This window comes from Protomyctophum parallelum (genome assembly GCF_964188405.1).
Source record: "Protomyctophum parallelum genome assembly, chromosome: 17".
NCBI classification, from domain to species: domain Eukaryota; kingdom Metazoa; phylum Chordata; class Actinopteri; order Myctophiformes; family Myctophidae; genus Protomyctophum; species Protomyctophum parallelum.
Window position 1 is genome coordinate 24,689,713 of NC_139719.1, and position 23,386 is coordinate 24,713,098.

The window sequence follows — 23,386 nt, forward strand, 5'->3', positions numbered from 1 at the left end:
CTTAAAATGTACTGTAAATTCTACAAACTGTTAATAAATATTTCAATCAATCAAACTCGGAGGCAGCGGGTTTCGAGCTCCTCATCATGGGGCATGAGACCTTAGACTCTCGTTAAATTGAAAATTGAGAATCGATAAATACATCGCCGCGTTCCGCGGATCAGGCTAGCCCAGGCTAAAAATAAAAAACTACCCCAAATTGTGAAAATAGCAGAGCTACAAACCCATAACACGTTGGGATCTCCTGTATGAGTTATTTGTGCTATTGTGCTACTATAGATATGCATGTAGGTAGCGTGGCCGAGCGGTCTAAGGCGCTGGATTAAGGCTCCAGTCTCTTCGGAGGCGTGGGTTCGAATCCCACCGCTGCCATACGTTTTGCGCATTCCGCTCGGGAGTCCTACAACACGCTGATTCATCACCTCACACTCCATTCACAATCTAAACAAATAATAAACCTTTGCAATTGAAGTTTCTAATTTCTAAACGAGTATGCAGGCAAGAATAGTGATATAGTTTCGCGGTGCATTGTGGGGCACTGGCAGCTCCTCCCCACGTGTGTGTGTGAGAGTCAACATGGTACAACTAACATCAGCAGTTACTTTATACTAGCAGAGAGAGAGAGACAGTACAATACAGTACTGCAGTACCACAGCAGCCCTGCATCAAATAAACTCCACAACACGAATGAGATAGCAAAAGAAGTCCCGCTGTGAAGTGTGCAGGTGAGAACCACATCAAAACAATGCTGTCGGAGACAGTGCGAACACAAGCTAGCTGAGTGAAAACCCACCACGGCCCTCCTGCTTGAACGACTTCTATTATTATGACTGGCACGTCCAAGCAGCACGCTAATGTTTAGCTAGCTTAGCCGCCTGTCTGGCTAGATAGCCTAGCTGCCTCAATGTACACTGCATCTTAGCGTTATTGGCACGAGGAATGGGCCGCTTTGGATCCGTGCAGCCCACGTTGTTGCCAATTGTTCAGGACGTAAAATACAATTTGAGGTTTCATTTGTAGGACAGCTTAGGGCCTGAGAGGGAGCTTCATCGCTAGCGTGGAAGCTAACAAACTGACGGGTACCAGCCTCCAGGCAGTGTCAGCTGTAATGTGCTGTAGATAAACCTAAAGATGTCTGTATCAACCTAAAGAGGTCTGTGTCCATGTATGCTTGAAATGCACCTAATGATCGCAAACGAGCTAAATGCAAGCGTCGTATGCTGCTGGCTGACATGTAATGTTTAATATAACTCTGGTCCAAGCAATTTCCATGCTCTTGCATCATACCTTTACCTGTCAGATTGTAATCTCTGGCTATAATACACTTGGTGTCTGTAGTTTGTGTACAATTACCTTTACCACATGATTTTGTCTGACTGTAGTGTTGGTCTACTGAACGTTTACCTTCCTTAGTCAGCTAATGTGTCATAAGGATGGGACTTTACTGACCCAGGATTTTAGCTGATCTTTGTTTGGTTCAACCTTGTGTTTGACTTGAGGGTGTAAGATTCCGGGTCCTTAAGAATTTCCTCTAATTACTTAACGGTTAATTTAATGATTCTTGCTGGCAATATAGGGAGTTCTCAGTTCCAAATGGTCCCCGACAGGTCTAACTCTTGAGCATTTACAAATGGAATCATTGGGTCCATTTGGTTCCATTTGTACACTGTCAGAGTTATGGTGGTCCACTGGATATTGTCATTGTACAGCAGCAGATTGTGAAATCCAGCTCTGACGGTGTGATTAGCCCCTCTCGGGACCCTACGTAAAGCTTTTCTGAAATTTTGATGAGTTTTACGTAGGGTCCCTGCTCACTACTGTATTTTCGTATGGAAATCCCTGGACACGGATGTAGAAATTCTCTCTAAAATAGGATCTGCGCCAAAAGACGGCATTATTTTACTTGAGTTATTCTGAATTCGGGAACTTTAAGTAGCTATACATCCCGCTGCGAATATCTCCTGTGGCGCGGAAGCCGCTAAGTATTTTTAATCTTTGTTTGACCGATTTGGTCGCTTTATTTCTTCTTGTTTGTTTACCGTTTATTGTACCGCCTCCCGGTGTGCGGTTGGCTTGTGCGGCTACGTCCCTGCCTCTGATCTGCTCTGTCATAGCTATAGCGCCACTAGCTAGCCAGATAGGCGGTACAATGAGGTGTCAATAAACAAGGAAGGAAGAGATTAATCCAAGCTTCCAAATCGGGCAAACATAGATTAAAAATACTTAACGGCTTCCGCGCCACAGGAGATATTCGCAGCGGCATGTATGGATACTTATACTTCACATATTCAGAAAGCCTCACACTGAATAATATCGTCATAGAGCGCGGGGAGCCGCGAAACATGTTGTTTATGTTTTAAAATGGGTGCGTCCCATGTGGCATGGTAGTAGTGCAACAGGACCCCATGGACTGGGTCTAAAAAATGTCAGAAACTTCAGTACCATTGGGTTCTGCTTGGAGGGCTAACGGTGTGATTAAAACCGGTTCTGGAAACCAAATGTGATGGAACCGATTTAGGTTCCTCAATGTCTGGATCCCAAACCTATTTGTGGCCCTGAGCCTCTATAAGTGGTTAACCTCCTGACGGGTCCTAAATCCTGTATGTATTCTATGTTTTCTTTTTGTGGGTCTAGGTTGGGTCTCTGCGGCTGATTGCCATCGACATCTCTTCCATCCCCTCACTCTGTGTCCTCCAGTATGGCAAGCGGGGAGGATGATGACCCCATTGTAGAAGAGGTAGCACCACCAGTTTGAAATGTATTTTATGCTTGAATTATACAGTACTTGATTGAGTGGGGTGTGTCACGCAAACTGAGCTTGTAGATCTGATCTTTTTGGTGCATGACATGACCACAAACACAACTATGTTTAAATCAAATCTTATCTAATCAGTTACTGTAGACACGGCTTCATTCTGGCTGTGGTTGTAACGAGTATACTGTAATATAAGTATAATAAAAGCGTATTACTCTCAAAACAACGTTGACTGCTAAATGATTATATTCACTACTGGAAAACAGACATCACATTGCCCTTTAGTTAATTTTAGTTGACATGGAAGTAGTTAACCCGACTACGGATAAGCGGTTGAAGATGGATGGATGGAAGTAGTTGGTTTTGACGCTCGGTATTAAGACTGGTCAAGTGTGGTCAATGGTCATCATCATAAACACTTTTTGCTTTGGATGTGAAAAACTAATCTTGAGTCAACTTTGTCTCTGTCTTCAGATTGATGTCTATTTAGCCAAAAGCCTTGCAGAAAAGCTCTATCTCTTCCAGGTATGTTTATATTTTTTGAGGGGTGCTAGCCCCTCCTATATTCAGCTATAGTGTAGATTCTTGCCCTAACAAACATTAAATGCCATTGACAATGAATGGAGAATTTACATCATATGTGGACAATGATAAGAGCGCCCCTCACTTTACTTTAAAAAAAAAAATGTTGACAACATGCCCCCCAGGCCCCAACCCTCTAAAAATCTGAATTGATCCGACATTGATCCAGAGGGATTTGTTGTGTGATGTTCAACTTCTGTAAGAGTCATTAATACTTTATTTGTGTTCTCCACACAGTACCCAGTCAGACCATCAACTATGACCTATGATGATGTCAATCACCTATCTGCCAAGATCAAACCCAAGCAGCAAAAGGTAACGCCACCTACACCACATCACTGTCGATTCAGGTAGGTGGGGTCCTCAAACCCACCTGCCTCCCCTTAATCCAAAAATACACATTATCAATTAATCTGTGTGTGTGTGTGTGTGTGTGTGTGTGTGTGTGTGTGTGTGTGTGTGTGTGTGTGTGTGTGTGTGTGTGTGTGTGTGTGTGTGTGTGTGTGTGTGTGTGTGTGTGTGTGTGTGTGTGTGTGTGTGTGTGTGTGTGTGTGTGTGCGTGTGCGCTGAGACTTGAAAGAGGTACCGCTGGGAGTAGGGGCATACTTGCTTTAAACATGTATGACTGACCAAAATCAAATTGGGAAAAATCCACTGGCAGATCTTCTTTGAATATCACTGAAGCTAGTAATGGACTGATGGTCTTCAAATGTGTGCATTGTTGTTGGTTTTTGGTAGGCCACCTTGGTGTCACACAGTTTGCATTTGACCTTGTTTTCATTCAATTTTGTGTTGGTTCCACACAGAGCTTCTCATACCTGCCAATCTTGAGTACCGCAGTGCATAAAATGTAGTATATTGATTATGAAGAAAATAATAATGGGCTGGTGTGTTCGACTGGGGGAAGAATACCGGCTGGCAAGTGGCAATGTATAATATTTCAAGTACCATACCGAAGTACCCTTGTCATCCATTTCGCAGAAATTGTTCATACATTTAGTTGAATATTTGCCTATGATGACTTGCCCAGAATAGGGATGCTATGGTTCATATGATTAAATCATAGTTTGATGATAATGGAATGTAAGGCAAAAGAGGGTACAACCCATCAGTGAAGTGATGGTGCTCAGATGGAGGGGATCACTCTCGACCCTTGCCCCTGTGAGCCCTGCTGATGTTGTTTGATGGTTGGTTTGGACTATTTTAGGCTTCACCCCTGACCAGGCCTCCCCTTTCAGACATCTGCTATTGATGTTTTTGAAGCAGAATAAATGACACTGGCTACATTTACATGGACAGTTAAATCCCCTTTTCATTCAGAATAAAAGTTAAATCCTATTAAAAGTTGTCATGTAAACCTACAAAAATTTAAATCGGAATGAAAATGGCCAATCTGATTTAAACTTAGATCTGATGTAACTGACCAGTTTATTCCATTTTTAAATCCTATTGAAACAATTGTGGACTCATGTAAACACTCATTCGGAATGACCTTTCCCATGTAAACACGCAGCAAAAAACATTACTTCTGAATTCATTAATTCAGAAGTTTTCATTCTGAATGAAAAAGCCCTCATGTAACCGGAGCCATTGACTGTGCTAGTGGTTTGGGCTGTGTTTGGGCATGCCATGATGTGACTCCACATATTGGCGAGTTATGTCAAATGGTTGTTTCGTTGATTCGATTTTGATCATCCAAAATAGACATAGCACCGTGAAACATGTCTCAAAGTTTCTCTTTTAGCACATAAATGAACGCATTCTGTCGCTAACATCTTTGAATTAGGAAGAATTTTCCATGTACTATTTTCTTGTGTGTAACTGTCGTCATGTCCCAATTGTGCAGGTTGAATTGGAGATGGCTATCAACACAATGAGCCCCAACTACTGCCGCAGCAAAGGAGAACAGATCTCTCTCAATGTGGACGGCACTACTTACGATGAGTCCAACACCTACTCTGTGTACGTTTGCTGTGAGAGACGCGCTGCACTCGCACTGCTAAGAAATACATCTCCGTGCCACCGTTGAGCTGGCTGGATTTACAATGCAAAGGACTGACTGAACATATGTTTCCCTGCAGGAAGATGATGGACAAACAGACGTTCACCTCCATTCAGGCCACCACTAACACCTCCAGATATGCAGCTGCAGTCTTCCGCAAAGGTACAGTACAGCTGTTGTGAACTAGGGCAACTAGTCGACTAGTAAATCCACTTGTCGACCTTGTTGGTACTAGTTGGTTGGTACTAAAAATAGTGTTTGTAGGCCTCAAGATCAGCTAGATTATAGTTGGTCACCAATGTACACAGTTTTTTAAAATACAACTATTATAACCCCAGCCCCCCCCCCCCCCCTTTCTTTTGTTCCTTTTTCTTTGTACACAATAAGTAGGCCTAGGAAGTAAGTAAAGATCACACCTGTGTGAACCGAGTGGTGCAACTCGGTCCCCCCCCCCCCCTCCTCCTCTCTCTCTCTCTCTCTCTCTCTCTCTCTCTCTCTCTCATTAGCAGGCAACAGTGCAGCACTGTCTCTCTCTCTCTGTTTCTGGCAAACAGCGCCCCTACTGGTACTCATTATGGTGCTCATTAATACATGCATAATGTGAACACATAGGCGGACACGGACATTGCTGTTCCTTGGAGTGGTTGCACCACTCAAAAATCACTAGAAGTGAAAGCCCTATTGTAAATAAGTGGCAAGAAAGAGCCGTTACATTAACCTATTAAGACTAGGGATGGATCTCGTAAATCTTTATTGATAACGAGCACCTTATAGATCAGGCTTATCGAGCTGGGTTCTTATCGAGCCCGTGTGTGTGTGTGTGTGTGTGACGCAGCTTGGCCTGTTGTAGCGACACCATGAGGCTGATTTGAAAACTGTCAAGTGGCCTTTGCCAAAGCCTAGTGGGAATATGCACGCACAGTTTCACCACAATCGGACGCTGCGTTGAGTAGTTGTGGTCATTTGTACAAAGCGGGCTACTCCTGAAAAGTTTAGAAGCAAATCGTAGCCAATGAAGGTGGATTATGAGAAATCAAACAAACCTGTCTTGATCACATGACTATGGAGAGCATGTGTACTGATTTGCGTGAAATTTGGAGTAATATTAGAAAATGTGTTTTACATATGTCGGCCTCCTGGTGGCGCTATAAAGAGCATATGTGAAAAATTCCCAGCAAAGGTTTTTCCTTGGCCTCTAGGGATTTGGCATGCCAAGTTATCCACAGATCCATGCAGTTAGAAGTAAAAACACCTTTCGGCCAGTTATAGCGCCACCATGAGGCTGAGTTGAAAATGTTCATGTGGCATTTCTTCCTCTGCCTAGTGGGAATGTGCGTGCACAATTTGACGGAAATCACACCATGTGTTCATGATTTGCAGCATTTTGTTTGAAACTGAGCACTCCTGCGAACTTTGGAAGCCAATCTTAGCCAATCAGGATGGAGTCTGAGAAATCTGAAAGACCCGTTTCGTTGAATGGCTCTAGAGAGTCTGTGTACGAATTTGCGTGATGTTTGGACAAAATCTGTAGGTGTACTGTCCAAAAACTTGTTTTGCACAAAGCAGCCTCCTGGTGGCGCTATATCAGGCCATTCTGGAAATTCTGGGGCAGAGGTTCATCGTTGGCATCCAGGGAGTGTGTCCGTGCAAAATTTGGCATCGACCGGGTTAACGGTGCCGGAGATTAGCTGTTCACAGACGGAAGGATGGACGGACGGAGTGCAAAACATACTCTCTCCCCATGCCTTCGGCCTGGTGGAGACAAATATGTGTACCGTCACTATAAAAGTGTAATTTTGTTTATCTGGACAGTTGGCAGGTATCGATACACTTTTCTTTTTTCTTTTGATTTCTTTTTGGCTTTTCTGCCTTTTATTGATGGTATCAAGTGAAGATGGACTGGAAAGAGGGACAGAGAGAAGGGGAGAGACACGCAGCAAAGTTCGTCATGAACGGGACTCGAACACGCGTCAGGCCAGAGCCTATATGTGGCATGCGCCTGGACCACTTGGCCAGCGGGCGCCCCATCAATACACTTTTTGACCTAATTGTGCCAGCATGGATGATTACATTAATTTCTTTTACATCACCGATGCTTTTTAAAGTGATATTTCCGCAACGTTACATATAGGGGTTGATAGCCTTCTGTTCCTCTCAGAGCCATGGAATCTTGGCGAATGGCGATTCAATTTCTGTATTTTTGGAGACATTGGTAAAACTAATTGGCTATCAAGCCCCCTGTATAAAACATTGCGCCAACATTGCTTTAACTGCATTAACGCTGGGCCTTTATTTATAGGGGAAAGGTGTCAGAAATAACGGTGTCAGGCATAAGTGGTTAAAGGGATTATAACAAGCTAGTGTCGGATTTTGACGCTTTGCTGTCAACAGGAGAGCTCCACATCACGCCTCTGCAGGGAATCCTTCAGATGAGACCCAGCTTCTCCTACCTGGACAAGGCTGACTGCAAGCACAGGGAGAGGGAGGCCGCCAACAAAGGTGTGTTGGTTGACATCATCTCAGAGAGAGAGCATCGTAGACGGATTTGTGGAGCATTGATTTCCCAAGCCAGCATTTCAACATAGACTTGGTTTTTGAGGGGCGACAGCCCCACCTATGTCCAGCTTTTGGTGTGTGTAACCCAAACACAAACATTACATTTAATTTATATTTATTTGTTTTGACCCCATCTCTAGGTGGAGACTCGTCTCAGGATGAGGCTGAGGATGAAGTCAAGGCCATTACTGTAGGATTTTGAACCCATAACATTTACATGCCGTATTTAAGGCTCTATATTTTACAGTACCACGTTGCCCCTGGTCCCTCACCCTTCTCCCTCCGTTCTCTCTCCAGGTGAGGTTTTCTCGTCCCGAGTCGGAGCAGGCCAGACAGAGGAGGACCCAGTCCTACGAATTCCTCCAGAAGAAGCAAGCAGAAGAACCCTGGGCTCACCTGCGCTACCATGGTGTCAGGGTAACTTAATTCATATTTATGTTCCTGTTCACCACTGATCATTATGTATGTAGCCTGGTAAACCATCCTGGCCGTTTGAATTCCCATTATCATGCATCTTCTGCAGACCAGTCTGGCCCCCAAGCGCTGGGTAGGTGCGACCGGGATGGTTTACCAGCCTCGATTGTATGTACAGTTCATTCATAAAGGAGCCGTTAGGGAATGTACTTGCCTCGCTGAATTTCCATACTCGAGCCATAATAGATTAATTATTTGATTGATCAAAATGATCCAATCTCAGCTGTCATAGTTGTTGTGTTTCAGGATGGGCGGTCGGAGCATGAGAGACAGTATCTGTTCTGCCAGGCCATGGACGGGGCAGAGAACTCTGAGCTGGTACAAACGTCAAAGTACGTACAAAGAGTCATTCTGAATGTCACATGTCCGCCTTTAACCACATTCAGCCACCTGGTATCCTTATTTTGGGTATGAGGTTGATTAGGGAGCTGGAAAGACAGAGACCCCTGTAACTGAACACTATTGTACTCATTTGCTTCTATCCCTCTCTCCCCCTCCCTCCCCATTTCTGATCCATTTCTCTTGGCTTTCTACAGGGAGTATCTGGCAGTGCTTATGCCTCCGGTGGCAGAGGAGAAAGTGTAAGTATTCCTTATTCCTGTAGGGATTGTTTAAACACTATGTGAGATCTACAAGCTCACAAGGTGACGCATCACAACGTGTTGTGAGCTTGTAGATCAGCTATTTTCACTGTGCAACACAATTGTATGACAAAGTATGAACTAGAGCAAGATACTGTATGACATGAATGGAGCCTTTATCCCTGATGTTCCTTCTTTACTTGCCATTTCAGGGTGGTCCCTGTTGGACCCAGCAACGTCTTCTCCATGGCTCAGCTCCGAACACTACCTCTGGCAGATCAAGTCAAGAGACTCATGAAGAATGGTATGGTATAGATGTGATAAACTGTAAATTAAATAGAAATGCCAATAGAACAGTTAATTTACAAACACTTGTTTGATATTGTAAGTGTAGCAACAGAGAAAACTAAAACGCATAATCCAGGTTAATTACGTTGCTATTTCAAACATAATTAGAGTCCGACATTTATCCTTGATGCTGACCAATTCAGTCTCGTTTAGACTTAGACTTTGTTGATAAATGCATGCCAAAAAAAAAAGCAATTGTAATGGATAGAATCATCGCTACGAAAATAATGGATAGTTTGCAGCCCTAGTCGTTTGATAATAAATTACTTTCTCATGTTTTCTGGCGTCTAGTCAAAGTGATGCCATTCGCCAACCTCATGGGTCTACTGGCCTCGGGCACTGACTCCACCTCAGTACTGCGCTGCATCCAGCAGGTGGCACTGCTGGTTCAGGGAAACTGGGTGGTGAAGAGGTGAGAACCAAGCAAGCACACATGATGCGGTCAAACACACAGAGAGCCTCTTCTCACATTCACAAAAAGAACATGAATGTGACTGTGTGTCTGATGAGACTTTCTTTATTTACACATTATGAATGTGCCGATTATAAAACATTGGAGTTATACCTATTTTCAATGTTATTAACCCATTCAGGACGGGAACCTCTTTTGGTGTTTTTAAGGATTATTATGTTATATTTTAGCTATGGAAAAATAGCAGATCTACAAGTTGCCGCGCTACAAGCTCGTAGATCTGCTATTTCTTTTAAATAAATTTGCTTCTGGGGGGGGTCCCTGGAAAAACATATTTTCAGGTGGGGGTCCTTGACATGAAAAAGGTTGAGCACCATTGACATAGAATGGACCCTTATGGGTCTGTAACTCTGAGAGAGTCCATTTGGTTCCATTTGTACACTCGGAGTTAAATTAACATTGATTTTACAATATAAATTGGAGTCTCAGAGATGGAAATGCCATTGAATGGGGGTCCGTAGCCTATTGCATATCAAACTGGGGGTCCTTGAAATTAAACGGGTTGAGAATCACTGCTAAAGCCGTACAACTCTTCTCTCATGGGGGTCCCTGGTATATCTTTTCAAATGGGGGTCCGCGGGCTAATTAGTGTCAATTTGGGGGTCCTTGACATGAAAAAGTTTGGGAACCACTGGATTAGTAAGCTGGTTTGTTTTTTCCCTCCAGTGATGTGCTGTATCCTAAAAACACCTGCAGTCCACACAGTGGGGTACCTGCCGAAGTTCTGTGTCGAGGCCGGGATTTTGTGGTGAGCCTGACGAATGGAACCACGGGTGCATTTGATTCCATTTGTACACTCTCAGAGTTAAATTGAACACTCCGGATTAGACTGTGTAGTAGCCAGTATTTCAGTGATTGTGTGTCTTTCCTGTCCATAGATGTGGAGGTTCACTCTGGAACGATCTGTAATGAGGAAGGAGATCGCTGCCGTCATCAAAGTAAGAATGGATTGGAGATTATTTTTTTAATGAACCGTTGAAAGTAAACCTGCCACTGGTTATGTTTCCACTAAAGTGACGACAACTTATTCCTTCCTTCCCTGCGTGTCCCTCTCAGCTTCCTCCCGAGGACGTGAAGGAGTTCCTGGAGCAGATGGCGGTGCCTCGCGTCAACCGGGGATGGGAGTTCCTGTTGCCTAGCGACGCAGAGTTCATCAAGAAGCACCCGGATGTGGCCCACAGGCAGCACATGCTGTGGCTGGGAATCCAGAGCAAGTAGGTCGAGGAGTGCAGTCTTTCCCCCAAACACTGGGTCGGCAGACTCTGGGGCAATGGTTTTCAACCGGCGATCCTTGGAAGGGATTCCAGGTTGTCCCCATCTAAATGATGGAGAGTTGGTAACCAAATGGACCCTTAGAGATATTTAACTCTTGAGAGTGTAGAATGAATTGTTCTCAAGAATTAAATACTTGTTAAACATCTGGATGACTTAATTTACAAGAAGTCTACACAGTTAGAGAATGTAGAAGAATTGTTATTTTGATCGTTTGCCTGTCATCTCTCCTAATGGTACCACATCAATAGAATACAGCATGGAATTGAATCTTATCCAACCAGAACAAAATGTTCTATGTTTTGAGACTTTGGGTAGAGAGGCCAAAGCTCATCAAATGGTGGTCCATGGCTCAAATGCCGACTAAATGAAAAGGCCTGAAAACCACTGGTCATTGGTTCTCAAACCTTTTGATTTCAAGGACCGTGTGAAGTGAGGGGCGCTCTTATCATCGTACATCATGACGTAATATAGACACTATGACGTTAAACTTTCCATTGTCAATGGGAATTTATTGTTTGTGTAGGACAACGTTTGTGAACATACACTAAAAGCTGGTAATAGGAGGGGATTGCGCCCCTCAAAACATATTTCGGAAGATATAACAAATTCCAAATATAAAACAAATTCCATAAATATACCTTTAAGACATTGTGAAAACCTCTTGTAGCTTGTGTATTTTGTGGCTAATGTTTGGGGTCTCGAGCGGTTTGGGAACCCCTGGACTAAATGGTGTATCTAACATGACTCTGGCAGAGACCAGGATGTTTGTTTGTTAGGAAGCATCATGGTAGAGAGAGTTATCTGTGGAGAATGGATTTGATTGCTATTCATCTGTTATCCTGTGTAGCTCTCCCCCCAACATTGACGACACAGGCGGTTCTTTATGAACGGGCATTTATTGGGCATTCTTCTCATCCCAGCTGTTCCATGCCGTGAGAACTATGTTCACACAAAAATAATAAGCACATAAACAATCAGCGAAGTGCGTCATGATACAAATATTGATCAAACAAACACAAGGAAATGCGCAAAGCGCAGGTGAACGTGTCCATCAAAACAACGCAACAAAATGCTAATCTAAACATAATAATACCTCGTTGGCCGCTTGTCGTGGAAAGAGGTTCTTGATGCTTGCGTGAGTCCTTAGAATGTCTCTGACCATTTCGCCTTAATTTCTGTTCTTTATAACTTTAGCAGTGCAAACGTACTACACTGCTGCAAGTGTACTGCTTCCTTGTAGACCAGAGTCTGAATGAGTGAGACACGGTTTGTAGCACCTGTGTGCAATGCCAGGCAATCATGCCTCAATCAGTCAATTATTGTCCAGTGTTGCTACTTGACAGACAGAGAACTTGGTTCTGCCTCAGAAAGTTATCATCACATGTTTTACATTTTTAACCTTATATGAAATCAATTATGAACCACATATTTATTGTACACATCATGAAATTACTATGAATTATGCTTTATGAGCTTATGACCATGAACTTTTATATTTTAGCTATTTTTAAAGTTAACATTTTAATAACAGCACTTACATCCTGGTTTATTTGCAGCACTAAATAGGTTTTCTTTGCACTCTACTTTACTTGTAGAGACTATTTACCCTGTCTCTTGTTGACTAGGATCATTCATGCTGTTTCTTACAAGTTGCTCTGGCGAAGTTGCTCTAGCGACCTTAATCAATCTCTATGAATCTTAAATTGTTTCCCTCTCCTCAGGTTGGAAAAGGTCTTCAATGTCTCTAAAGAGGACTTCATGCCAAAGAATGCATCACAGCCAGGTATAAATTGAGCCATAACTGGTGCTCTGTAAAATTATGGATTTTTAATGAAGGCTGCCAGAGATTCTGTAACATCTATGGATCGGGGTATCAACAAGTTATTCAGGAACACTGCCATATTCCCACTTTGTATTCTTGTATTCTGTAAATCCTTGACTCTCTTAGTCTTATTTCCCTGGCTTCTAGATAAGCTTAGTGCTGTGTTGGCTGCCTGACTATCGTTGATTTAGAATACAATCTCTCATTTCATCAACTATCCCCTCTGCCACGTCTAATCTTTCATAATGTCTGTCTTAAGTTCTTTCTTAATGTTGTCTTCACCATGTGGTTGTGTGCTCGGGCAGTTTCTTTCTTTTATGCCTCAGAATTATTTTCTAATAAGCCCGTGGTCGTCTTACTGACTGACTGACTGAGCAAGGTTTGGGCTACATTTTACAAAGCTGTGGGGAGCTCAATAATTAAGCTCCATGAATTCAAGGCTTCATGGGGTGTGTAATTGATAGTGTTGGGTGAACTACTCCTTTAATTGATAGTGTTGGGTGAACTACTCCTTTTTACAAAAAAAATTGACCTTGCAGGAAGTCTGAAGCCTACGTCTGTTTTGTTTGTGTTTCCCCCCCGCAGATCCTCTGTACCTCAGCGGGGAGCAGCGTCTGAAGACTGCCCAGGAGCGCGCGCGGGAAAACCTCCCGTTGCTCCAGAAGGACCTGAACGCCAAAAGACAGGGCGGCGCCGGCGGACCAGTCGGCGAAGTCCGGGTCAAACAGGAACCGGTCAGCGACGGCGAGAGCGAACTCATGGACACCTCCCCCTCCCCCTTTCTCAACGGAGAGGCCAACGGTTACCCCAGCTCCGTCTCCCCCACCTCCTCCTCCGCCTTGGACCACCGCACCACTAACGGGAGCGGCGCGGGGAGCCCCGTCACCTCCCCTCCCCCCGAACTGCTGGACTTTGTGTCCAAGACTTTCAGGAAGCACGTGGTGCTGACGCTGTGCGAGCTGAAGAGGCTGTTCAACCTGCACCTGGCCTCCATGCAGCCCGGAGGACACACGGCGTTCCACGCCGTCTCCGACCGCCTGCTGCAGGACGCCGTGCTGCTCAGCCAGTGCCGACAGATCCTGGTGCCTGTGAGTATAGGACTGTCTGCCTGTCGCCGTCGTGACGTTTCATTTGGCATTTTACGTTTTTCGTACAAATGGTTGTGATTTCATTGCTGTCGGGCAGAAACCTCTTATTTACGTATTTTTGTGTTCTTCTGTAAATTACTGGCCTACTTCATCACACTACAGCGTCACACAAAAGTATCAAACGTGGCAGATCTGCAAGCTCGCCTCGAAACATCTTGAGCTTGTACTTTTGCTATTTTATTTGAATTTATTTGAATCCTGAGAAGTAACAGTTTTGGACATATGAGGTTTCCACCCAACTGACTATTTAATTTAGTTTTTGGCATTGAAAAATTGTGAAATGTGAAATACCTGGCTGACACCAGGGTGTAAATGTCTCAGTGGAAGAGTAGGGAGAATACCTCCAAGGCTCCAACCACTGCAGATGTACTAGTTACAGTATGTTGTGTTGTATCAACAGGCATAACATTTCACTTGTTTGAGTTCAGGAAGGATTGTAGCTTTTAAGTGTTTAAAGTTCTTTATGTTGAGCTGTTGTTCGGTTTCGGTTGCCAAGAAAGAGACTGTATGGATTAGGAGAGATGATAATGCATGGCTGGGAGGATTGACAAAAGTGTGTGTGCGCACACGCGATGTTTGCAAAATGCATTTCTTTTAGGGATGCACTGAAAGGGAAATTCTTGGCTGAAACCGAATATAGGAAACAGTTGGCCGAATATGAGTAATATTATATTTCTTTTTTCCTACCATTGCTGTCACGGCCGTACCTTAAAGTTGTAACGTAACTTAAATAATAATCACTATTATGGGTCCATACAACATTTATTCAGCTCTTTTGAATGCATTAATTGCGTACACTATTCGGTGATATATTTTCTGCCTATTCGGTCCGAAACCGAATAGGCCGAAAATGCATTTTTAGCCATTTTCTGACGAATATTTTGAGAAATGGCACCCTTTTCACATTTGCCTATTATAGCGCCACCAGGAGGCCACAATTACTTACCTAGCCTGTTGGAGACCTGTGCTCCGAGGTGCACTTTTTCTAGCTGTGACTACCTATTTAGATTGTTTTGTATGTCCAAAACCCATTCCTTATCCTTATTCCTATCTAAAAGCTCGCAAAGCGTTGCACATTGTGATCTTGTAGATTTCTCTACTTTAGTGTGACACTCTCGTAAGATGAAGTAGGGCATTCATTTACAAAAAAAACCCAAGCTGGGACTTAATCGGCAGATGTGAATGTCATGTGGTAAATTCACCAGCTCTGTTATTTTCTTTGCCAGGGTTCTCTAAACTCTGTTTTTTTTCTTTTGTACATAACGTATTAAGTTGCGGTAGATCTTGTTAGGGCTGTCATGATTATGACATTTTACTTGACTCAAATCCATATATGGAGCTGGCCTGTTTTGACATAATTCTGACACCTGCATAGACTCCATATTTTGGCATGCCTTACAAAGAACGCCATTCATGGGCATAAAAGGGAGACGGACAGTCGGACATAATAACTGGGTGGTGCATGCATTTCCAACTTGCATCGTTCCAAGTAGGCCAGTGGGGGCTCCACTGGCACCGCTCTAGTTATTGAATAAATAATTAAAAGATTCTGAATAAAAATTACATTTCTGTTTAGAATCTATTTTAGCCTTTGTAAACACAACTTGCACAGGGAAGACGGATTTAACATAATTACTTACTAGTACTAAATACTAATGTACTTAAATAATAATTGTGGAAATAGCCTCAAAACCCATCGCATCGTTACATGTTTTGAGCTTGTAGAGCTGCCATTATTTCCACTATTTTATTTTATTAATATATTAAATTATGCATTTATTTTTAAATTAAAATGATTGTCTAGAATAACTGTGATTATGTCTAATTGTGACAGGCCTAGACGCTATGCTCCTTCCCGTTCTGCTGGCTGAGCGTTGTATTGTGTGTGGTGCAAGCCCTTGTCCCTTCTTGTAATTCAGTATTTTAGCTGTGACGTGAGCGCCCCCTCCTGAGATACTTCCGGGTCCTACTTTTGTGTCGCTTTTGTGTCCCCATGGAGTTATACTGTGACGCTCCGTCGGACTAAATCTGAGACGAAAACAACCACGAAAGTCTCATTTTACCGCTTTCCTCGCAACAACACAGCTGCGCTGCTTTCCAAAATCTGGCTGTGACAGGCCGTCTGCCCCACATGGAATACTATCGCCATTTTATTTGATTGTGTCAACTAAATTCTCATTAATGCAAACTAGATTCAACATACTCAAGCCTGCACACATTGTAAATATCCCCCGAAATATTTTACCGAGCAAATGGACTGTTGCCACCTTCAATAATAATGATGATAATAGTCTTTATTGTCTCCACATCATATATTTTTGTTGTCATGGACACTTGTACAAAACATTAATAATTCTACTCGAGTTGGAAGCATTAAGACCCATTTTAACCCTCTATGGCTTCCTTTCTGAAAAATAACGTCAATTTAAAAAGATTCACGCGTTTAGATATTGTATTTACAATGGGATGCGGACGGGAGCTGGTGCCACTTGGACCCGGACGTAACGTAGCACTACAAAATGACGTCGGACTTAAATACTGAATGGAAACAAGTGTTTTGTGGGGGGGAGAAACGCCATTGATTGTGGCGTTGTGTCCTGAGGACTTGTCCCGTTTATGATGCAACATATCACCTGTTGGCGTGTAACACTAGCATTGTGGCATTCGCATAACTTCAGCTGTCATCTGATATATCCAGGTTTCATGGTACGATAGTAACGATACAGTAGTAACTTTATCCTGGACTTTCACACTTAATATGGATTCAGATAAACGGCCTTCTCTACAGGAAACAATTGAATGGAATGTTCTTCTGTTTCAGTGAATGAGAGTGGTATTGATATCGGTGGCCTTTGTTTGAATTTGACGACCCCGGCTTATGTCCCGTGCAGCTGAAATTACCTGAGCGAAGGGGGGGGGGGGGGGGGGGGGTGTTATATCTCTTTCCCACTGGCAATCCACCTTGAACCTGACTATCGTCTTTCACAAACAGAATAACGACATTAACGGTCTCTTGACTTGTGATGGCTATACTCAGAGTCCTTGGCAGGCAGTAAAGCCTGTGTTATACTTTGTTGCGTGCGGGTGCACACCGGAATTGGTGAACTGAGGAAGAATTTAGGCCTGATAGCTATTGTTTTGGTACAGCCTGTCTTATCGTTGTAGCAGGCAGGTAACTATGGTCTGAATGATCCCTGTGCTCGAACTACAATACCACCGACATGAGTGTTATTGCGTTCTCTGGGTGCCAGTTTTCAAACCCGTGTTTATTTCTCAGGACACATTGAAGGGAGGGCTTTTCTTAACGCTGGTGCTGTGTTAAAGGGTACATGTTGGTTGCCATTATTTTCTAGTCGTACAACCTCACCGCTTTAGTATTGACATTTTACGACGCTGCTGCATCTTCTTAAAAACAGTAATGGGGTCATCAATGATGAGGCCTTCAAGCATGACGCGGCTCTTTGGAAAACAGCTGGTGTATTTCTGAGCAGGGATGCAAACATGACAATGTTGCTGAATGCAGCCTGAAGTGGAAAATAAAGTAAAACCAGTGGTGTACTACACTAGGGACAGTGGTGTATACTGTAGTGTAGTACAGTGGTTCACAAACATTTTGGCTCGTGACCCAAAAGAGAAATTGGACGTTTTCCCGGCCGGGACCCAAACCAGCGAACATAGCAGATCTACAAGCTGCCCGAGACCCAAACTAGTGAGCATAGCAGATTCTTCCTATGTGTCGCTTCACGCTGCATTGCAAGCTTGTAGATTGGCTCTTTTCGCTACTTGACATTTGTTTTCTATTTTCATAGATTTTTCTTTAATTTCTTCATGATTTTTTCTTTTTTTTAATGTATTTTTTTTAAATGTTTAGAAATTATAATAAAAATAAATAAAAATAAAAGTATGCCGGAAACAAACAAAAAATCACACCTGTGTGAACTGAGTGTTGCAACTCCCCTCTCACCCCCCCCCCCCCTCCTCCTCCTCTCTCTCTCTCTCTCTAGCAGGCAACAGAGCAGCACTATCTCTCTCTCTGTTTCTGGCACAGCGCCCCTACTACTACTACTAATAGGCATATACTCGTGCTCATGGCCACATAGGTAGACACATAGGTAGACACGGACATTGCTGGTTGTAGGAGTGGTTGCACCACTCAAAAATAAGGACCCATAAAAATGTGTCTGCGACGCACAAATGGGTCCCAGTGACCCAGTGTCTGGGAACCAGTGCTGTAGACTGTACATAACGGTAGCGCGTGTTGTTGGCCCGGGGACAATGCTCTGTGTGACACACCCTCCTGTTTTCCTAAGCAGGCAGGGCTGCTGCAGTGCGGAGCTTCAAGTCATAGGTCTTCGCTCTTACCTCCGTCTGTCTGTGTCCTGGAAGCTAGAGGATGTTAAAAGGGGAGGGGGGATGGGTGTTGACCTGATGCCAGGTCTATTACGCAGCATCTTATTGGCAGACAGAAGTAGGTTACGCTTGAGGAGGCTTATAAACAGCTTAGGTACCCAGTAGTACTACGACTTAAGCTTAACACTTGCTATCTAATTGTGAGGGCGATGCCCATCTGTCCATAGAACCGTTTCTATCCACTGTTTATGTCTCTTAACGTGTAGGCTGGTAGAGTGAAAAAAGAGCAATCCAAGTACAGAGCCATACTGTATATATATAACTTAAGTATAGAGGGTCTATGTGGTTAAATATCTGAAAATACATTTAAACGTGAATCTATCCTAATAGAAAGGATAATGTCTGAGAGTGTACCGGTAATCTGCAACATAATTCTATACAATATTCACTGGGGGTCCCTGCTCAGCTAAGGGGTCCTTGGCCTGAAAAACATTGAAGACACCTGGTGTTGAGTGTTTGGTCTTCCTGGTTAGGTCTGTTTTGACTGGGTCTGTCTGTACTAGCCCGGCACGAGATTAGATTGACTAATAATGGTTTGCTGTAGTTGCTTCCCAGAATAGCCAGTCTATTATGCTTTAATTTGATTTAAAGATGTGTTTTTAGCCTTGTGAGAATGAAAGCCTTCTCTTTTATACTTCCCCCTGTTTTATATTAATGTATTAGTCAATCACTGGTCCAGTGCAACCAGTTTCTAATGTGGACAATTGCCATAAGCTCCCTGTTAGGGTTTGCTAGAACAAAACAAGTCATTCACTTTTCCCTAGGGATGGGATCCTTTGGAATTTGGTCTGTTACTCTGAAAGTGTATAAATGGACCCGTAAGGGTCCTTTCGGTTCCATTGGTCCACTGGTATTGCAATTGTATAGCAGACGCGTCGTTAAGTCCACATACCAGCTCTGACGGTGTGATAAACCGGTTCCGGAAAACGTTTTCCAAATGGTTCCTCATGTCGGATCCAGTTCCGAAACCCAAACCTACTCGTCCCATGTGGATTGACCACAGGTGGCCAAGGGATTAAATGTTCCAACTGTCAAGTTCTTATGTTCTAACCTTGGTTTTATTTTTGGTTTCATCCATTTCTCCTTCCAGTTTCCTGCTCAGACATCTCTCGCCCCCGATGAGCAGAAAGTGTTTGCTCTGTGGGAGAGTGGAGAGACCTTCGATAAGGTAAGCAGCATGGAATAATAACACTTGAAAATGGAGGTAGACGATTTATTAACTATCCCAAAATCATCATCCTACTACGGTTGGTTTCATTGATCCAACAACAGTAAATATGCTCTGATAATGCATGCAGCCCAAACCAGTGATTTTGGCATTATGAGACACAAAAAATGAACTATATCTGTTCTGTTGTCTTTGCTTGCTATGTGTTTCCTCCTTCAGCACCGACGGCTGCTGTACGAACTGTTCTCCAAAAACTACCGGGTCAGGAGGAACGTGGTCCAGAACAGACTGGCCCAGGACTTCGGAGAAGACACCACGAAGGCAGACACAGACAGATTGCTCAAGGTGAGACCAGCATAGGGCAGTCACCATTATGACATTTTACTCGACAATTCATTGTCACTCAAATAATTGTGCATATTTAATTGTTTGTTTCACTATTCTAACCATGCCGTGCTGTCCAGTGTTGACTGAAACTATTGACGAAAAATGTCTGTCGACTACCTTTTTTCACTGATGAAAGCTAAATAAAAACTAGGCTGTATTGACAATTTCGTCAACAAATAGAAACTAGACTAAAATGTTATGTTGGTTTGGTTTTTGTTTGGTTGCGCTTTGATGTTGCTCTCGGGTCAACTTGGGTGTTGTGCTCTGAAAATAGCAGATCTACAAGCTCACAATGTGCTGGTAGATTGGCTATTCTCGGCATGTAACCAAGTATAAAATCAGGCATTACGATGTTGGAAATCAGGGCCGATCACGTCATTTTCAAATGATCGGATCTGGAGCAATTATTTTTGACCGGGACATCCCTAGTATCAATATTATATCCATATCATGAGATTAGACTGGATATTGTCTGTGATTTGGGATATTGTACTATTGTGATATGGCATGTGTGTTCTATAAAAATATATGATCGGGAAAAATCGGTATCAACAGATACTTAACGCATTTTGGGCTGCTGAAAAATAGCAGATCTACAAGCTCATAGTGCGGCACAGAGTGCCGAGCTACAAGCTTGTAGGTCTGCTATTTTTGAAAAATCGTGAAAATGCGGCACAAGTCTTTGAATATATATTCTTTCAGAGCGAACGTTTTTAACTCCAATCTTTGCTTCTGGGGGTGTCCCTGGATTTTCAGATGGCGGGTCGGCGGCCAAATACAGATAATTCTGGGGGTCCTTGACATGAATTAGTTTGAGAACCACCGACATAGAAACATTATTTAACAGTAACAGTATTTCAGAAAACTGTCAGAATTTAGAAGACATTTTTTTAATTTCGACATCGGACCTAAATGGGTTAATGATAGGAATTAGGAATCGGATCGGGAGGCAAAAAAAGAAAAAGTAAACGGGGCATCTCTAATCCTAACCACGCCACGCTGTCCTGTTTTCCTGCCAGGAGTGCTGCACTGTTACTGGAGGAATGTGGTACCTGAAAGGAACGATGCAGTCCTGACACTGAGAGAACCACGTTCCTCCCACCCTGAACCTACCCCACATCTCTGCGGGTCGCACATAGGCGACCCGATCCAAAACACTTTTCCTTCCAGTCGAAGCGCGAGAGGGCTCTGCGAGGTAGGGACACTGCGGCCCGAGACGAGCCAATCACAGCTTCTCCCTCCCCGGCGCTCTCTGGAGAAGGGACTGGAGGACAAAGATGTGGGACATCTGCTGTGCACAGAAGACGCGCGCTGTGACGTGAGCATGGTGGATGGGAATGGAAACCCTGACGAAACCTTTTTGTTTTTTTTATTTTGTTTCTTTCTCAATTTATTTAATTTCAAATGGACCCTTAGGGAACGGTCACACCAATCTTTGATTCTTCCTATGCGGTGGTTTCTCTCGATGCTTTTCAATGGGAATGGATCTTTTCTTTTTTTGCGGAAATCCACTAAATGGCAAACCGCTCCGTTCCCAAAGCATTGGCAGAATCCACCACAAAGGCAGAATCAAGTTCGGTGTGACTGCACCCTTTACGGGTCCATTTGGTTCCATTTGTACACTCAAGAGTTAATTGTGCACTCTCAGAGTTGGAGACCTGTAAGGGTCCATTTGGAACCTCCTGAACCCTGAGGGTCCCTGGACCCCACTTTGAGAACCACTTATGTAAATGGTTTGCGTTTTGAATCTGTGACCTCAAATACCGTGTTTTTTTTATTGCAAAATTTCGTTAAACTGAAGCTAGCTATTCAAGATTCAAATTAATTAGATTTGTTTTTGCCTAATGTGTGGCCTTTTGAACGAATAAAGCATACATTTCATTGGAATGCATCCTGTCATCCATAACTATGTCACATCGATCGAGGCCTTACGGATAAAGCACGTTACAAAAGAAGCTAACTTAATTTCCTTTTTTTGGGGGGGGAGGGGTGGTAAATCTTTTAAGTAAGGTTGCGATATTGTACGTCGACACCACCCCTCGTCACCATGCAAAGACATTGCAGGTTCTGAGGTTGAATGCATTTACACAATGGCCATATATTTTAGTTATATAAAAGGCTTAACAAGCCTGTTAAGTTGTATTTGAACAAAAAGTTATTTGATTCCATGTAGAAAAGACAGATATTGTTTAAATGTCTGATTATGCTGCTGCAGTATGAGCAAAGGGTTATTCAGTGATGTGCCACAGAGCTCAGGTTTAAGGTTCTCTTTAGAGATGCAACAATTGAACAAATTAATACATTCAACGGATTATATTTTTGCACGACACCACACTGTACCACGAATTATAAAATGAGGCTTAAGTGGTTACTCAGACTAATTGTATATTATTTAAAATATATATATTTTTCAAATAAATTCAATGATGTATAACAAATTAAAACCAAATATAGGCTTCTCGATTATTTAATTGTAATCGATAGAATAATCACTAAGAATATAATCCATAGTTGCATCCCTAGTTTCCGTTCCAACACATTGCTACACCGGATTTGGAATTAAAACCTGAAAACACAGAGCTTCACGGCACATAACTGAACTTGATGGAAACCCACTTGGTTATAATGTTATGATGCCAATTTTCTAAGAGCTTCTCTGACAATTTATGGAAATGCAGTTAATGTATTCTAATAGCTGAGTGAACTAAAAGTTGATGGCAATCATACAATTTCCCCTCTGTCGCTGCTGACTCCAAAGTCCAAACACCACCGTAACCGTTAACCAGATGGAGGATCACATTCAGTTGGATGTGTCACGTTTGATAATACCTGGGTGAAACATGACAATGTGAATTATATTGAAGTAATCTTTGTAGGATTGCTTGCTGTGTCCGAATGTCATTTGACAGATGCATTTGACGGTCAATAAAAACCTATTTGAAAAACAAAACAATTGTGTCTAATATCATATTTTATGCTGAACCATAAAACCTGAGGATGCAGGACTCTGTAGAGCGTCGTTGGGGTTCCAAGTTAATGCCCCGCAATATGAACCTTCATTGAGGCCCCAGCCCCACTGTATCCTTAATATGAATTAAGGATACAGTGGGGTCGCTAACTTCGCTTAGCAAATTGCTGATATGGTCTGGATTTTGAACAAAACGGTGCATGCATGAAGCCTACAGTGTGACTATGTGTGCAAATTACTGGATATGGGCTTTAGACTGGGTCACTCACACTGGTAAATTCTGAATAGAAAGCAGGCTTTCACAGATACTGAGGAAAGCCTGGTCAGACGAGGTTACATGTATATTAAACCTTAAAAGCTGGTCTTTCCGTGGTTCAGTAAACGGGGAAGTGGGAGCAATTTTTTTAACTTTTTAGTTGGAATAGGAACCTTTTAAAT

General features: G+C 43.0%; 1 protein-coding gene across 1 annotated transcript; it reads left to right on the forward strand.

Moving 5' to 3' along the window:
• The first annotated feature begins 534 nt into the window (after positions 1–534).
• On the forward strand, positions 535–22,899 carry polr3e (polymerase (RNA) III (DNA directed) polypeptide E). The gene is made up of 21 exons (XM_083787794.1): positions 535–725; positions 2,635–2,737; positions 3,230–3,280; positions 3,575–3,652; positions 5,184–5,299; positions 5,419–5,501; positions 7,731–7,838; positions 8,036–8,085; positions 8,193–8,312; positions 8,616–8,701; positions 8,906–8,950; positions 9,163–9,254; positions 9,590–9,710; positions 10,437–10,518; positions 10,649–10,708; positions 10,827–10,984; positions 12,767–12,828; positions 13,453–13,955; positions 19,516–19,593; positions 19,813–19,938; positions 21,000–22,899. The coding sequence occupies exons 2-21, from the start codon at positions 2,699–2,701 to the stop codon at positions 21,054–21,056; spliced, it is 2,115 nt and encodes a 704-aa protein (XP_083643920.1). The 5' UTR covers positions 535–725; positions 2,635–2,698; the 3' UTR covers positions 21,057–22,899.
• The last annotated feature ends 487 nt before the right edge of the window (positions 22,900–23,386 follow it).

Bases quoted from the DNA above. Each gene is read 5' to 3' on its own strand.
- polr3e (XM_083787794.1), top strand. From the start codon at position 2,699: ATGGCAAGCGGGGAGGATGATGACCCCATTGTAGAAGAG. The intron at 5,300-5,418 runs GTACGTTTGCTG...GTTTCCCTGCAG, and splicing joins GAGTCCAACACCTACTCTGT to GAAGATGATGGACAAACAGA. The intron at 9,255-9,589 runs GTATGGTATAGA...TCTGGCGTCTAG, and splicing joins CAAGAGACTCATGAAGAATG to TCAAAGTGATGCCATTCGCC.